The sequence below is a fragment of the Eurytemora carolleeae genome, unplaced genomic scaffold (genome assembly GCF_000591075.1).
Source record: "Eurytemora carolleeae unplaced genomic scaffold, Eaff_2.0 scaffold22, whole genome shotgun sequence".
Lineage (NCBI taxonomy): Eukaryota > Metazoa > Arthropoda > Copepoda > Calanoida > Temoridae > Eurytemora > Eurytemora carolleeae.
Genome location: NW_019396028.1, coordinates 553,118 through 571,500, shown reverse-complemented (window position 1 = coordinate 571,500; position 18,383 = coordinate 553,118). Strand labels below are relative to the sequence as shown.

Genomic DNA, 18,383 nt, shown 5'->3' with positions numbered 1-18,383 from the left:
GAAGTAATGATTTTACTGATATCACTTTGTATAAATAAACTGATTTCTGATTCTTATTTACTTTTTTCATAAAGGAATTGAGTCTTTGACACAAACTCTGGTTTTCTAATTTCTTTATTTTTGGAAACCAATGTTGTAGACCTTAGATATTTCAAACTATACATTCTGTTACATCAAATTATCCTAGTTTGAAATATCAAAAGTCTACAACATCATGTTCCATAGATTTAGCGATTAGAAAATTTGAGTTTGTGGCAAAGACTCAATTTCTTTCTTGAATAACAAAAAAAATATTATTAAGAGAAGGAACCTGGTTTTCCTGTTTTTCAGAAGCTGATATGTTTGGACTTAACGAGACAGACAGCATCAGTACAATACAGCTGGTTGAAACTAAGTAAGTATAAAACTCTCAATCTAGAATATAAAACAGAATTCATGAAATTATATAAATGATACTTTTGGCCATTTGTAGTTCATATATTTGAGATTTTAAGGGGATGAAAAAAATGAAAAATAAATTAAAAAAATGAAAAATATATCTATAAAATGTATAAAAATATATAACTTAGATTCGATCTTAACTTTAACTTATTATGCAAAATAATAACAGAAAGTATAAGTATATGAGACAAAAGGAATTGAGTCTTTGCCATAAACTCAAATTTTCTAATCCCGACATCATTGCAACCTGTACTGGAAAATACTCAATTCCTTTGATAAGTAGCGAAACACTGCGAACCCGACTAGATAAGCCCACCTTGGAATATTTTAAAAAACTCTGTCTAGAAATAAAATAAAGGATACTTAGTATTTCATTCTACCTGCTGTAAATCATTTAGAACTCAAATAATTTTATCATTTTATACTGTAATCAGTTTGATAACTTGAAATCACTCAAAGAGTCAAAGATTACTTTCAATATTCAATTTAAAATTGTTGATCAAATCTTTTAAGAAGATTATTTAATCTTTCCCAGCAAATATACAACGTAAAACATATATCTGATTACTATCATATATATCCTGCCTTTTTATTCTTCAAATCAATCAATTATATCATATATTTGGAAAGATAGAGATAGATAGATAACGTTTATTGCTAAAATACATGTATCTGTGTACAGAACGAGTTTACAATTACAAATTGATGATTATATTAACAGTACAAATATAAAGCAATTAGGTGGAAAACAGCTCTTGGCTGTTTTAATTATTTTTTCCACCTAATTTCAATAATGATAACAACACATTTCAATTAAATAGATTTAAGGAGAACTATTAGAGATCAGGGTGCGATTTTATCATATGCAAAATAATTTATACATTGATTAGAATAACTAGACTTTAAAGTAATTTTCTGACATGTACACAACAAATATCAAAGCATATTAAAACATATCTAATTTGTTTTACATGAATAGCAATTCGGTTTATATCACATTGTAATGTAATTTTCAAAAAGAGAATTTAGTAGTCTATTTTAAAATATACTTAGAGAGTTGCTTCTTTACGTACTGCATTTATGATAAGTCACAACAGTTATTATACTAAAACATTAGTACATTAAATATATGTAAAACTACTGCAGCAGAGATAGCTTCGAGAGCTGTTTTTACAATGTTCTCTTTTGATCCTTAGTGATGAATATTGTTTTAAAATCTGTTAGAGATGGCAGCAAGCTTTGCATGGAGTTTTCTATATAACAATCAAGCCGCTCAACTGAGAATTTATTAAACCGGGCAAAGAACATTTTATGTATATATAAATGTTAAATTTCTGCATTCTCATAACACAACCACCCCCCCCCCCTAACTCCCTCCCCCAGCAGAATAAGAATGAATTCCAATTATCTCATTTTTAAGCAAATTAGAATATTAAATTAGTCTTCATGTACCAAATTCTTCACATTTAATTATCAAATTCAACCATGGTAAGCTAAATCTTTTAACAAGAATAGTATAACAAAATCTGAAGTTAATCCTTTCCCCTTGCAGGAACGAAGACGACTTGAAATTAAAACCTAAGCAGCGTTCATTCGACATATTTATTTACACATCTAGTCTAAAAAAAATAATTTCTACAAAAGTCGACTTTAAATTACACATTGTCCAGTTGACTACCGTAGTTAGCATCAATACAAAATCTTTTACTTAAAAGGTGATATGACCTTTATATTTCAATACAGTATCAAGAATTTTCCGGGATTTAATTCTCCTACAATTGCAATTTCAAAGTTCCAGATTTCTATGAGTTGATAAATTATTTTGTAAAATATTTCACGAGCTCCCCATGCAATATTGGAAAATTATATACAGGGTGTCCCAAAAAACATGGGAATTCAGTGACGAATTCGATATCGTCTTTGTTATGAATTAGCATTGTAATACCTAATTTCAAAAGCCATAATATTATCATGTCTGCTAGAGTTTATTTAATGAAAAGGGTAAAAGACTGTAAAGATGTGTCTATAATGTCTCCGCAAGATGAACAGTGAATACGGACAAGTTTACTCTGTTTGCATACTGTAATTTTCTTGTTTTACTAAGTACAACCGTATGCAGTCAAAATATAAACAAACAAAATGTAAACATAGCAGACGAAACTCTTACAGATTACAGCTTTCTCAGTAGGTATCACTATACTAAATCAAAGAATTATTTGAAAAGACGATATCGAATTCGTCACTGAATTCCCATGTTTTTTGGGACACCCTGTACATTCCTCAGCTAAATCCTTTTAAAATCTAAGTACTTGCAGCAGAACCAATGAATATGTTTATGTATGACTTTGAAGTTTTAGTGGGGTGGGGTGGAGAGTGTGTGACACCAATTCTCGTTAAATTAGTTAAGCACACATGTCCACAGCCAGTAACTGGATTGGTGTCCAGACTGGTATTCACGGGTACGATTCCTGTACTCCACACAAACCTGTGGTTTCAAATACATCTGAAGAGTGAAGCCGACATCTGGTTAAGCATTTATGACGACCTGACGGATGTAGGAGGACAGAGGGGCGGCTGTCAACAACTCTCGCAGCGAAAGGGTGCGTCCTTTCTGCTCAACAAGAAAGAAGCTTTATATGGATTGATCCAAGTGAATGATGATGAAGAGAGGAATGGTGGACAAGCAGGGAGAGTCCATGGTTGCTAGCTATAGGTACCTGGGGGCTTACAAACGATAGGGAGCATGTAGTGTGATGTGTTCCTCTCTGTATGTCACCCAGAGCCCCAGGCCTCATTCCAGTATTTCAGAAAAATTCCTACACTCTATTTTTCTCAGTCCTAAGAAGCCCATAGGCCCGATCGATGTCCAAGGGACAAAAAATCTCTTTAAAAAAAGATTTTGATGTGTAAAAAATATATATTTAATTAAAAATATGTCTCCTCCTTGCTCAGCCTACCCTTGTCGTTCGTGATAGTGATCTTACTCTGCTTCCCAGTCGAATTTGTCGCATGCAGAAACGTTTAGGATGCCGTTCGCGTCGATGTCAAAGGTGACTTTAATCTGAGGGGCTCCCCTGGGCGCGGGGGGGTTACTGTATTCGAATATCTGTAAACATATTCTCCAGTATATAAGACATGGTAAAATTACCGCATTTTGAACCAGAAATAAAAAAACACAATTTGGTTTTTTCGTCAGAAGAATTCTTCAGTTTTAGAACCTTGTGTTAGCCCATGGCCATATCTTATCTTTACATGCTCCGCAGTTATTTTGTTAAAATTATATCTCTCCATTTCTTGAGTTAGCAAAGATTTCCTATCTTTCCGTATTTTTTCGCAAAATTTTCGTGTTTTTCCCATAATTTCCGTTTTTCAAAATTTTCTCGTTATTTTTTGCATTTTCTATTTCGCGAAAATTAAAGCAAAATTTCACGAAAAAAAGAAAACTTTCGCATTTTTTGCGAGCAAAAAAAATGCGAAAAATGCGAAATTTTCGCGAAACGATTTTTCCTTTTCGCTGCAATCCATGGTCCAAAGTTTTTATGCTGTGTTGGTCTACTAACATAATAAGAAACTATTGGATTAGAGCTTGAGACAGGTTTGATTAAAATCAAGAAAGTTGGACAAAAACTGAGCTAACTTTAAAACATGCTGCAACTCCTATATTGTAAACAATATTGCAGTGAAGAGATTCAACAAAATAGCTAGATATTAAAACATGTTGCAACTCCTATATTGTAAACATTAAACAATATTGCAGTGTAGAGATTCAACAAAAAAGCTAAATTTAAAATTCGGTGATGGTGATGGACCAAACCTATGTAGATGTTAGTTCCACATTTATTGAAAATATATTTAAATATTAAAGCATGCTGCAACTCCTATATTGTAAACAATATTGCAGTATAGAGATTTCACAAAATAGCTAGATATTGAAACATGCTGCAACTCCTATATTGTAATCAATATTGTTAAGATGGTTCTATCAAATGGAAAACCTCAAAATTTCAAACACTTTTTATTTATCAGACAATAAAGTCCTTTGTTTGTTTTCATTTTAGAGAATAAAGAAATACTCAAGTATTCAAAATTTATGTTTTTATAAAACGCGTAGCAATATAGTCTTTAAAAATTGTTTTTAGTCTTGAGAACACTTAAAATTTTTATTCTGGAAAAATAACAATCTATAAATGGAAAAAATATATTTTCCATTTCAAAAACAATGATTTAACATGGTGCCCTAATCAACACAGGCAATAAGTGATGTTGTTCATTAATTTATTAATTTATTGCAGTTAACATCGAAACATGTTTGTATCTTCGAAATTAAAGTAACTTAAAGGAGTTGAGTCTTTGTCACTAAATCAAATTTTCTATCCCTACATTTTGCAACCTGATGGTTCAAACCTTTGATATTTCAAACTTAGATTATTTGATCCTACATATTTTACAGTTTGAAATAGCTAAGGTCTACGACATATATATACGTAAAGGGGTAAGAAAAATATGGCAAACTAGAGAAACCTTAGCCAGGAATGTATATGGAGGGTATACCCCTGCACACAAATGGATAAGAAAAAAACTACAATCAACATTGAAGGCCTGCATTCATCTTTTAACGCTACATTAACCTGGAGAATGGAGGTTTTTTCCCTAGCTGGATCCAGATTTTGCTACTGGCAGCTTTGAATATACTCCTTATTAACAAGCCTGGTTAGCTGTTATTAAGTATCTGAAACTGTCGGAGACGATAATTCTTTTAAATCGAATTTGGTTCTATGTGGTGATTTAATTTTTTATCCAAACAGTAAGAATACATTGATAAATATTAACAATCTTATTTTATAGAATAAATTCCGTAGATTTTCAACATAAGACCAAAATAGAATTTTCTTAAAGGCGATTTCTTTAAAATTTTGATAATCTATAAAATTTCCCTTGGGACATGTGAAGTCCTACACAAAATTTGGGCCCGATCGGTCTAGCCGTTTTGAAGTTATATTGGATACAAACGGACAGACACCCCTGCAGACAAGCAAAGAATATTAATAGTACGCAATAATTTCATGTGAATATGCTCTCTTTATAAACATTGTAAAACAAGAAAAAAAAATTTTTGCGGATTTTATGAATAAGAATTCGTGGATTTTCAAACTTTTTCTTAAAAATCTAATTTTTCTAAATGCAAATTTTTGAAAATTCGATCATCCATAAACCTTCCCTGTGGTCCAACACAAAATTTGGGCCTGATCGGTTTAACCCTTTTGACGTTTATTGGATACAAACAGACTGACAATCAAAATATATAATTAAATATAGATGTGCATATTTATAAAATATTATTAAATTGAAATATTTTGAGTTTCTAAAGCTTATTGAAAGGATTTAGCTGAGGAACGCATATATTCTCCAATATTGCATGGATCTCCGCTCCTGAAATATTCGACAAAATAATTCTATAAATTCATGAAAATCTGGAATCTTGAAATATTAATGTTGGCAGAAAAATTCAAAAGATTATTGCGTTTTAGTAGGACTGGGCAGTGGGCATTGGCCAATGTTTCCTTAGGTAAATGGCGGGTGTTTGAAAATTCCGTTATAACTACTTTTAATACTTTTATTTTGGTTCGCAGTGTTATCAAGTTTTTGGACAGAAATTTTATTTTTAGCGAGAAGGTTTAACTTGGATTTAATTTTGTTCCGAGCTTTAGCGTGTACAGTACCTTAAAGAAGAAATTGAGCTTACAAAACGTCAGGCTTTACTATTGAAATATCACAGTGTTTAAACGTATCTTTAATCTAATATAAACCTATATATTTAATGCAAAATTTAAGAGTTTTTCCAAATGCTGCATTCTACTCCACAAAGTTGTATCAGAGTATTGAAAACCATTAGTTTGAACATAGAGAAATATATAGAATGAATCTAAAAGCATGTGTTCTTTGCATCAAAGAAAATGGTTTTTCAATGTTATATTCGAGAATACAAATTCACTGAAATATTCATTCATTAAAGAGACAGTGGCGCATTTTCAAATCACTCTTAATTTTTAAAGTGGCATACACGAGCACGCTGATTTACTAGTTCAGTCTTTGTATCAGCAATTTTGATCCATTTCCTAATATTTTATATCAGTTTCAGCTTTTTACAAAACTTTTAAATTGACCGGTTTCCTCAAATTTTAATTTGTTTCAGCTTTAAAGAAAAACTTTAAAAATCTTTATTAATTGGTTTTATCACAAATTTGGATCAGTTTCCACTTTTTACAAGAACTTTAGCTCTTATTTGTTGATCTGTTTCCTCTTATTTTTGATGAGTTTTTGCAAAATTTTGCATTAATTTTTTTTTTAATTTTTTAATTTTTTCGAAAAAATGCAAAAAATTGGCGAAATACGAAAGAAATTTTCCCATTAAAAAAAATTATTTTGTTAGCCTATGTTATTTCTGTCTTACACAATTCTAGTTTTTCTCTGCAATTCGTATATTTTTCATTAAACAAACGAAATATGAAAAATACTCATATTTTTGCGAATGAGAAAACAGAGTAAAAAAATGCACCAAAAAGTCTTAAATAATTGCATAGAAGACCATGAAAGGAAAGGAAGCCAGATTTTTTGTATATTTACTGCTAAAGTTAAAAACAAAAATAAATGGGACCAATAAAGGGTTTAGTAAAATAAAAAAGAAAAAAAGAGAATAGTTTTTCTTTGAAACATTAAGAAGGGGAAACGGACCAAAAATTTGAGAATTTTTGTAAAAAGCGGAATTGGATCAAAAATATCAGGCAACGAACCAAAAAACCGATCAAATTTGAGGAAACCGATCAAAAAATTGTGAATTTAAAGTTTTTGTAAAATGCAGAAACAGATAAAAAATATGAGAAAACGGACCAAAACAAAAAGGAAATCAACTATAAATATTGGGAAACGGATACAAAATATTCGAAAATCCCTCAGTATTTCTAAACTTTTGAGTGATTTCCTCGAATTTCTAAAAAAACCGGAAATTCCTTAAAAGACATTTTTGATCCCTTTCAATGTTGAGGTGTTTCCGTCTTGATCGGTTTCAATGTTGAGGTGTTTCCGTCTTGTTCGGTTTCAATGTTGAGGTGTTTCCGTCTTGATCGGCTTCAATGTCACCCATTTATATAACAGAGGAGATGGGAAGGGGGGGGCGGGTTCAGGGTATGAAGACTATTCAAATAGTGTTTACAGTAAATGGTTAAACAGAGTAAATAAATAGTTTAAGAGCAACATAACATACAGGTAAAAAACAATACTATTTATGTAAAAAAACATTTTATAGTTTTTGAATATTTTAGCCGCCATTTTTATCGGTCATCCAAAGTTGGGAACATTTGTATTGTGGATTCGATATCATCCCATTCCATAAACAAACAGCCAATCAGAAGCCAACACATTTTGCGGTTTACCAACGGCCACTGAGAAAATAGAGAAAGTAGGGATATCTATCGCAGATTTTCTTTAAAATGTAAAAAGTGCCCAGTATCGAAATCTAGCGATCTGACTTGAAACATTTTTTTGTAGAAATAATTCGGACTGCGGCAGTATGAGCGAAGATGAAGCAAAACTAGCAATATCCTGTTCCTATTGGTTGGAAGGGGTTCTACTGGTAAATATATATCATGGGTAGACAAACTTAAGATTTGTTTATAGGATTCTAATTATATCATAGTAGAACATTTGATAGAATACAGGGAATAATTAACTAAAACCATGCGACAGTAGTCATACAAAGCTCATTGATCTTTTCAAATTTTGGCTTGATAAAATAATCATGATCGATTTTTCACCTTTTTTAGAAATCAGCAAACCAACTAACAAAGATTTTTATTTATTTTTTTGTACTACATTTTTGAATTTTTAATTTTTATAAAATAAAATGTTTCTTGATCTCAGTTTAACAAACATTTTCCATGAAAATGTAATTTAAAATGATTTTTTTCAAACATTAATTCGATTTTTGATTGCATTGCGTTTTTAAGGTCCTTATAAACAAACCTCCATGGTGGGGACATAGAATCAGCCTGCTCATCCTTTTCTGTAGCCCTTTACATGTACATTTTAGCACTGAAAAGCACTTGTTGTTAGCTTTGGTTTTTAAGAAGTAATTGACAAGATTCTTATCGATTGTTGCTAGTGAGCTTGCAGCCTTTAAATCACAGTGGGGAGTAGACCTTATCCAATATTGATGATGCCTAATGGATAAAGCATTCCAGTTTTTGCAACAGACTCAAATTTTTTAATCCTTGCAACCTGATATTTCAAAACCAGATTATTTGATCTTTTATATTTAATCATAGTTTGAAACATCTAAGCTGTATACGACAACTGGTTTCAAAGGCATAGGAATGAGAAAATCAGATTTTGCGACAAAGACTCAATTCCTTTACTTTCATTTACTTCTCTGATCTAAAGAGTGCCCCAATAAACATGGAAATTAAGTGACAACGTCTTCTAAGTTGTCTTGTTTTCGCGTGGCATTATTAGGTGAACACAGTTTTTGTAGTATTCCAGTTAAATCATTTGATACTGAAAACTGCTAGTCTTGGGAATTCCAAAATGTGGTTTACCATATCTTTTCCTTCAAAATTGATGGATTAGTAAAGAGATCTGTCCTGAGCTGAAAACTTAAGAATGGTGTGTAATGAGATTAATGCTTGATCCTCTCTCCTTCTTAATATCAAGACTAAATTAATATTGTACTTGTATCCCTGAAAAGTGTATAAAATTCAACCAATCAGAGTCGCATATAAGTAGCCAATAAATTTGAAATTTTGCGTGCCATTTAAGATTAATATACAGAAACGGGAGGGACTCTCTAAATTAAAAAAAAAACCGGTTTTTTTATTTTTCTCTACTGTATCCAAGAAAATATGGTTAAAGAAGAAAATCAAAAGTGTTTCCATTGGATACTCAGATTAAGTAATTGGGATTAAGGATATCTCATTCTAAAGTTTTCAGCTCTGATTCTAATTTATGAAATTACAACGAAATCTTTCAAATGTTTAATATCAACGTCATATTTAAAGACAAAACACAGAAGGTATTCCACAATTTTGAAAGCTTAAATGACTAAAATCTTTATTTTGATACACTCCGTCATTTACAAACTCTCGGAAATCGAAGACGATTTTCAAGTCGTCTCTTAATTCCTATGTTTGTTCGTACACCCTGTATATTTGTTTAGACTGTAGTTGGGTGTATTGGCATCTTGGGTAATCTTGCGAATATAATAATTCTCAACAGTAAATCCGTTTCAAACTTCTTTAATACACTTCTCAGGAACATATTAGAATAGTATATCATTCAAGTTTAGGAAATATTTTCTTACAACAATATTCTCCATAAAGCGGAATTTATTAACAATTAAAAAAGACTTGAAAGTAGTTTTTGACCTACTTTAAGAATATTTTTCATAGTCTTGCTATTTCCAAAATGCGGACTGCCATTTGTTGCATTCAAAATTGCCAGAGATATTTTGATTTATTGAATAAACCCAAATTGTCGGATTCTGGACAAGATCATTCATATCTCCGTATTGAAATATAAAAAAGCAGACCACGTTTTTGATATGGCAGGACTAGGGTTTTTTATTTTTGTTAAATGAAGAATATTTATAAAATTAGGTTGCCTAATCAATGCTGCGAACTATTTCAAAGATCAAGGACGACTTTCAAGTCTTTCCAAATTGTTTCAAAATCGCTTTAAGAAGAATAGCATTATACAAACTGTGCAGAAAAAATATAACAAAAATTAGCATTATATAATTAATTTAATACACAATAAAAGTACAAAAATGAAAAAAGAAATTTGAAAAATTTTTAAATTAGAAACAAAAGAATGATTTAAAAAAATGATATTTCATATATCTATGTACAGTTATAAAATTTAAAATAATGTTATTAAATTTTCAAAGGTCAGTACTGCCAATTAACACAATCAATAAGCTGTATCATGTAGATAAACTAATTACACTCTGCAGCCTCACACAAACTAATTTACTTTCATCTCTCTGAAAATGATTTAGAAAAAAAAAAAAAAAAATGAAAATGTTAAAGCTATTTTCTGCAACGGTTAATGACTTGTTTACCAATCAAAAAATATTTCTGAAGAAAAAATTAATTTTTGATGGTGCCCTAAATTATTTAAGTGTTGTTCCTTTGCTTAATTATTTATATATAAATTGAGAGCTGACACTGTACTAGGAGTATTTTTTTCTGCAAACTAAGCTAGTGGGTAAAATAGGCCTTTGAGGCTATAATAGGCCAGGTACTGTAAAAAGTCTGGGCGCCCCATTAAATTTGAAAACAAGTTGGTCACGGATGGCAGAGGCCGATACTGGCCGCGCATCAATAAGGCCGGTATATTGGGGTCGGTCCGGTAATACCCGCGCATCACTAAGGCCAAATTTTCAAAGGTCAGTACTAGACTGCTAATTAACACAATCAATGAGCTTCAAAGGTGAATACTGCTAATTATTATAACACAATTAACGAGCTGTATTATGTAGATAAATTAATTACACTCTGCAGCCTCACACAAACTAATTTATTTTCATCTCTCTGAAAATGTTTTAGAATATCATAATAAAAAAATGAAAAAGTTAAAGCTATCTTCTGGAACAGTTAATGACTTGTTTACCAAGAAAAAATCTTTTTTTGATGGTGCCCTAAATTATTTAAGTGTTGTTTCTTTGCTTAATTATTTATATATAAACTGACAGCTGACCTGTACCAGGAGTATTTTTCTACAAACAAACGCTAGTGGGTAAAATAGGCCCGGTCGGTCCGGTTCGATTTCAAATTGACCCTCGTCAACTGTGATTTATTGCTGTATAGTTTCAGCTCCAATAAATCTCTATGTATAAAGTAGTAATCTCTGTTTTTTGTTTGGATGCCCGATCATAACTCAGGAATCCATTGACTGAGCTGACTTAAATTCTGATTGATAAACTCGGGATTGTTTATTGCTTGAGACTTTAAGTTTGGGTCGACTTTTATATGGAAAAAAAACAGCTAAATTCGGAATTTATGCCAAGCACAGGTAAACGGCAGGAGTGACTATAAGTAACCTGGGCAACGCTAGGTTTCCAAGTTTGTACCTTATATTTTTTTTACCTTAAATATTTTTTAGGTTTTGCTTATCCAACAAGTTATAGGTAATATGAATTTCACCCCTGGCTCGGAAAATTGGGAAAAAGATCTTTTAAATCATGTTTTGATGTTGATTTTTTGTTTAAAATGTGCAAAAGTTTCTCCTGCTATTTTTTGTAAAACAATTAATTCCCTCCTAAAAATGCCATTATCAAAATCTGAAATGTTTGGAGTATTTTTGACCAAATTCAAAATATAAATTTTAAAAAAAATTTCTTTGAATTTGAACCCTCATGAATATCTATTCTGTTGTTTTTCATGTCAATGTAAGTTTTATTCAATTCTGGTCTGTTAGGGAGGAAGCCACAGGCCAACATGAGCCTTCAAGATTTACTTTGCTATGCAGATAAATTTTATGCTAAAACGTTTTTACGCGAAAAAAAAGAAGTTAAGAAAACAAATCCTAAAAAACTAATTCGATTTGATTTGTTACAATCTTTGATTTAAGAAGAACCTTTTTTGTTGAATTTTTGAAAACATTTTTTAGATAATTTTTAAAACAATGATTCTGCATTTATCTGAAAATTTTTTTTTAAGGTTTCGCTTAAATCCAAAATTTTCGAATACCCACTTTAATTTGATTTCAAAATATCTTCCTCTTCGCGTAAAAAAAACTTTTGAAGTTTTAGTATGAAATTTATACTGAATAGCGGAGGCTCGGTTCTGCATAGCAAATCTGGGAGGCTCGGCCAGGGGTTCCCTTCCACGGACTTTACAATATCCCCGGGCTATATTTGACTTCCAAAGGTAAAAAAGTAAATGTTGCCTTGTCTGTGTTAAACGTGAAAAATAAACTTATAACTGTCACTTTCTGTCACTAACCTTTCTGCATGATTCTATCCTATCGATAGGACACATCAAAGATAGATTGCAAAGCTCCCTTGGGAACATAAACAATGACAAACAGCAAAAAAAAACGCGAAAAGTTTCTGTTAATCTGGTCAAGTAAAAAACCGGTATCGTTGTGCATGGCTTGTATTCCCACGAGGGGTTAAACTCCTCTTTCAGTGAACCAAGCTGAAGATGAAGTTTTGTTTTAATCTATGTACAATTCTTACTTCCCCTGTAGGATACTAGATGCGTAACTAAACACAGCGCTTCCCTAGCTGCAATTCTGGGACTGCATAGTAGGTCCGGTCTGCTAGAGAGAAAGCAGGCAACTGTTATTGTTTAATCTATATTTGATAAATTGGTGGTTGATTGTTAGTATTTTTCGACGATGAACTAACAACTTCTAGAAATAAAAATTATAGATTTATTTGTAATGCATGTTTTCTTCAGGAATCTTTACATTCTGTTTCACAAAAGTAAGAAAAAGGTCAGAAAACGTCACATTTTACAAGATGCATGATGAAAAATTTGCCACTTAAAAATGGATAAAAAGGGTATTTTCTTGAACAGCTTAGAAGTAAATTGAATTTTTTATTCCTAATATTTCTACATAAAACTCAGAGCCAAGAAATTTTGAGTGGGCGAACCAGTTAATCTTATTCTATCTTCGCATTAAGTTCAACCAATCTAACATTTATTTGGCAAACTTAATTTATGAAAAATTGCATTATTTGATCTCCTTATTCTTAAGGCTGCAGCATTCCACTTATTACACAAGTTATAAAATTAATGAGAAAAGTTGAAGCTTTTGCTTTGTATTGTTGCAATCAAAGATTTTGCTTATTGAAGATACCGCATCAGAAAAGGAGTTGAGTTTTTGCCACAAGCTCTGATTCTCTAATCTCTTTATCTTTGTAACCAAATGTCGTAGACCTAAGATATTTCAAACTATTTATACTTACAGATAAGATAATCAAGTTTGAAATATCAAAGGTTTGCAACATAAGATTGCAAAGATATTGGAATCAGAAGATTTTAGTTTGTGGCAAAAACCCAATTCCTTTGACGCATTTTGTGGGTGAGCCAACGAAAGTAACAAATGTCGTCTTCTCTGATAAACTAGTATATTTTACACTGTTGACGTTTAATAGTGTCGTCTTTTGTAATGGATTTAAGAGTTGTTTAAAAATAAAACAAGAAAACCACTTTAGTTTTTCTATCTTGAAATTTTTAATTTGTTCATAGTTCATAAAAGTGACTTGTGGACTTTACGCAACAAAGACAATGAACATAATTTACAGAATTCAACATTTTTTAAGATGTTATAATAAATATCTTCCTCATTGTTACTCATATAAATGTTTAAATGGTACCGTTATTGATTGGACCTTTAATGGGTTGGTAACCTAAAATTACGTCTATCAGTCCCTTAGAATATTTACATTTGGTTTGAAGTTTTGAAGTGTTTATATAAAGAAGAAAATTAATGTCTGATATCTTTTATGCAAGGAAAGTTTTTAAAATACATGACTATGACAAAAAGCATCAAATAGTGTCTTTCAAAGGTACCATACTTTCGCGCAGGAATTCTGAATGATAAATCGGATTTTTAACAGGCCACAGTTGTCTTTGAAAAGTAAAACTAATACCAATGAATAGCTAATAGACTTTTTAGTTTTGAAATATTTAAACTTTTTGATATTTCATTTCAATTTATTACTTTCAGAGAAGTGTGAATTTATAGGTCCCATATTTCACAGATAAATATGCAATTCTGAAACTAAACTTGAATACAAATTAGCACAAAAATAAGATTAAAAAATGAAAGAAGGAAAAAACAAAACGAATTTAAGAGTAAGAATGAGTAAGAATATCACTACAAGTAATGCAAAGAAATAACTTTTTAACTAAGATTAACACTTAAAAGAGTTTATCTATTATATATAGAGTAAAGCGCTTCGCTAAAATATAAATATATTTGCTTTAGTTGGCCAAACGGCTGGATCAAATTGGCTGACATTTTTTGAGTGAACCTGTGGCCGTACCCGCGCGGGGGAATAGGCAGGGAAAAAACAAATTTAGAAATTTTAAAAAGTTTTATAAAAAACAAAAAATAAGATAAAGAATAAGACTAAGAATAAGATTAAAACTAAGAATATGACTGAAATCTTTAAAAGAATAAGATTAAGAATAAGACTAAATGAGATAAAAAATATAATTAGGATTCAAACTAAGGCTAAGAATAAGTATTTTGATATAGATAAGACAAAGTATAAGACTAAGAATAAGAATAATATGTGAATGCAGTATTCTCTCCTTCTCCGACCTTATCTTCATCACCCTTACTGTGTTGGACTATAGTCTTATCAGAGGTAAACAATCTCTTATTAGAGGTAAACAATCTCTTATCAGAGGTAAACAATCTCTCATCAGAGGTAAACAATCTCTAATAGAGGTAAACAATCTCTTATCAGAGGTAAACAATCTCTTATTAGAGGTAAACAATCTCTTAATAGAGGTAAACAATCTCTTATCAGAGGTAAACAATACCCACTGTGCAATAATATATAGTTTTTCTAGGGAACCTACCCACTGTGCAATAATATATAGTTTTGTCTAGGGAACCTACCCACTGTGCAATATTATATAGTTTTGTCTTGGGAACCTACCCACTGTGCAAATATATATAGTTTTGTCTAGGGAACCTACCCACTGTGTAATAATATATAGTTTTGTCTAGGGAACCTACCCACTGTGCAAATATATATAGTTTTGTCTAGGGAACCTACCCACTGTGCATTATTATAAAGTTTGTCTAGGGAACCTACCCACTGTGCAACAATATATATAGTTTTGTCTAGGGAACTTACCCACTGTGCAACATTATGTTTTGTCTAGGGAACCTACCCACTGTGCAATAATATATAGTTTTGTCTAGGGAACCTACCCACTGTGCAATAATATATAGTTTTTTCTAGGGAACCTACCTACTGTGCAATAATATATAGTTTTGTCTAGGGAACCTACCCACTGTGCAACATTATGTTTTGTACTTCTCTCTACCTTACCCTAGTATTGGGCCTTGAAAGGTATTAATTCCTATATTTCTATTTTTATTAGATCATCAGTTGTTTAATGGAAAATATTAAATCCATTAAGTTTTTTATTAGAACCAAGATTTGTTTTTCAGAAAAAGAAAAAATATATTTTTTCTATGAAATATTTCCAAAATTCGCTTTATTTTATAATATTAAGATTTGTAGGTCATAAGCATTGGTGTTAAAGTCATTTTCATTGTTAGGATAATTTGTAAACGTTGTTTAAGTTTTTTTCATAATTTAGGGTCATCAGTTGGGATTCATGGAGTATACACAAGAGAAAATTTGAACTAGTCATTCCTGGTTCAATAATTTCTTGTTATTTATTAATTCCGAACTCATTCTTGTTCAGATACCTAGCAGTCTGCTACCCTACCTCCTACAGAGAGTTCACCCTAAGATACTCAAACACCACTAGGTAGAACGTCGTATATATCAATACAATAATGACGACTTTTAATTTTGATTCTTATTTTTACCAAGCTTGAAAACTGTGCAGAAACACATTTGAACAAAGAGAAATTGTCCAATAAACAGCTTCTCTTTGTTTACTTGTAAACGTGTAATATGAAAATACTTAATACTTCAACGGGATGAAAGCATTGTCAATAAAAAGTCCTTTTTATTAAATTAATATAATCTCGGACTACTATTCTTTAAATACTTTCTTATCCCTTTACTTTGCTTAATGAACGTTAACAGCTGAAGACCCACTCACAACATCAAACACTAAAGTTAACTGCACGTATAACATTGAAATTCTATTATTTCTATCTGACAGGAAAGGTTTTAAGAAAAACAAAAATGTTTTGAATTTCTAACATGAAATATCCTTAATCCTGATCGCTTAAGCTGAGTATATATCCAATGCACGCACTTTTGATTTACTTCTTAATCCTCTTTTTTGGATATCCCTTCTGTATAAAAGTTACGTTTGATAACAATTACAGATACAATGCTATATCGATTGAACTAATATCCGATTGAATTAAAGTCAGCTGTTCACAAGCCGGCTTATAGAGCATTTAAGCAAATATAAATAATCATGTTGATAAGAACCTATTAGAAAAAATATTTTATCACATTTTAGGACTATCATCATTTTAAACGAGTCTTAACAAACATTAATACAAAACTTTTATTTATTTAAAGATGTTTAGTTCAATTGATATGACACAATTAACGCCAGAAAAAAAACGGTTTTTCAAAAGTTAAAGATATATGTACATCTTAACATGATACGCTGATTAGTTGAATTTTATATTCTTTTTTGGAAATCGAATGCCTTTTAAAATAATCTTGGGTTTAGTAAAACCAGGACTTTAAGCATTAATCTTGATATCCATCATTCTAAAGTTTTCAGCACAGAGCTGAAAACTTTAGATATCGAGATCAATGCTTGGTTCTCTCTTTTTCTTAATCTCGAGACTAAACTAATATTGTGTTTGTATTCTGAAAAGTCTATAAAATTCAACCAATCAGAGTGGAGTATCAGAAGGCGGGAAATTAAAAATTTGAAAATACAGAGACGGGAGAAAAAAGCTTGACTCTAATTTTGAATTACAGGTTTTTGATTTGCCTGTACTTTTGGTGTAATATCAATTGGACTAATGTTCGATTAACCCAATGTAAGTTTGGACTATATGAAAGTAATGTTCATTTGGATTAACGTTTAAAATTTTAATTTTGTTCCAATGATCAAATGCACAAATGGACTAATAACCGGGTTGTGAACAGCTTACTTTGCAATTGAACTTAATCGTTCAATCTGAAATTATTAGTTCAATTAATATAGCATCGTATCTGTGATTGCTATCAAACGTAACTTTAATGCATTAGGGATATTCAAAAAGAGAGGGTTAAGAAGAAAATCAAAAGTGTGTACATTGGATGCTCAGATTAAGCGATTGGGATTAAAGATATCCCATTCTAAAGTTTTCAGCTCGGCTCAGATCTCATATTCTTGTTCGTAAAATCAAAAACTAACGAAGTTTCAAGGTTACAAAGTCGTACAATATGGATCTGTATCATGTGACCAGAACTTCTACCAAAGGCAGTGCAGTATCATTGTCACGTGGCGGAGACACGTGACATATGATACTGCACTTCCATTAGTGGAAGTTCTGGTCACGTGATACAGACGCATCAATTCTATTATCATTATATTGAATATAATGGATAATATATTATTACGAATATAAGTTCTGGTTTGACACAGTTTTATATAAATTTCTCGAGAACATTCGATATACCTCTTATAGGACTCGATAAACTCAAAGTGTTTAGGTTTCAGCATATACCCCCTTTCATTTTTCTTTAGTAGTCCTTTTAAATGTCGTCTTCCTATTCTACAGTTTTATGGATTTCACTGTATTTTCTATTAAAATCTTCGCTTTTTTCATAACAAAGTGCATACATAAACAATTAAACTTGTTCAAATCAATTATTTGTTGTGTTTATAAACTAGGGTTTCTTACAGCACTTTGTTGTATTCATTAACTAGGATTTCTTACAGCACTTTGTAGTGTTTATAAACTAGGGTTTCTTACAGCACTTTGTTGCATTTATAAACTAGGGTTTCTTACAGGTTGTGTTTATAAACTAGGGTTTCTTACAACACTTTGTTGTGTTTATAAACTAGGGTTTCTTACAGCACTTTGTTGTGTTCATAAACTAGGGTTTCTTACAGCACTTTGTAGTGTTTATAAACTAGGGTTTCTTACAGCACTTTATAGTGTTTATAAACTAGGGTTTCTTACAGCACTTTGTTGTGTTTATAAACTAGGGTTTCTTACAGCACTTTGTTGTGTTTATAAACTAGGGTTTCTTACAGCACTTT

General features: G+C 31.1%; 2 protein-coding genes across 2 annotated transcripts in view; both read left to right on the top strand.

Moving 5' to 3' along the window:
* The first annotated feature begins 330 nt into the window (after positions 1-330).
* On the top strand, positions 331-15,374 carry LOC111718403 (uncharacterized). The gene is made up of 5 exons (XM_023493984.1): positions 331-394; positions 7,987-8,071; positions 9,650-9,744; positions 14,754-14,985; positions 15,345-15,374. The coding sequence occupies exons 1-5, from the start codon at positions 339-341 to the stop codon at positions 15,372-15,374; spliced, it is 498 nt and encodes a 165-aa protein (XP_023349752.1). The 5' UTR covers positions 331-338.
* Positions 15,320-18,383, top strand: part of LOC111718393 (FMRFamide receptor) — an 11,624-nt gene continuing 8,560 nt past the window's right edge. Inside the window, exons 1-2 of the mRNA XM_023493973.1 lie at positions 15,320-15,535; positions 15,897-15,962. Coding sequence (XP_023349741.1) covers positions 15,489-15,535; positions 15,897-15,962 — 113 coding nt within the window. The 5' untranslated portion in view covers positions 15,320-15,488. The remainder of the gene's footprint in view (positions 15,536-15,896; positions 15,963-18,383) is intronic.

Excerpts from the sequence above, each read along its gene's own strand:
- LOC111718403 (XM_023493984.1), top strand. The coding sequence starts at position 339 with ATGTTTGGACTTAACGAGACAGACAGCATCAGTACAATACAGCTGGTT. Across the intron at positions 395-7,986 it reads ATACAGCTGGTTGAAACTAA|AAATAATTCGGACTGCGGCA; the intron begins GTAAGTATAAAA and ends ATTTTTTTGTAG. Across the intron at positions 8,072-9,649 it reads GGTTGGAAGGGGTTCTACTG|ACTGTAGTTGGGTGTATTGG; the intron begins GTAAATATATAT and ends ATATTTGTTTAG.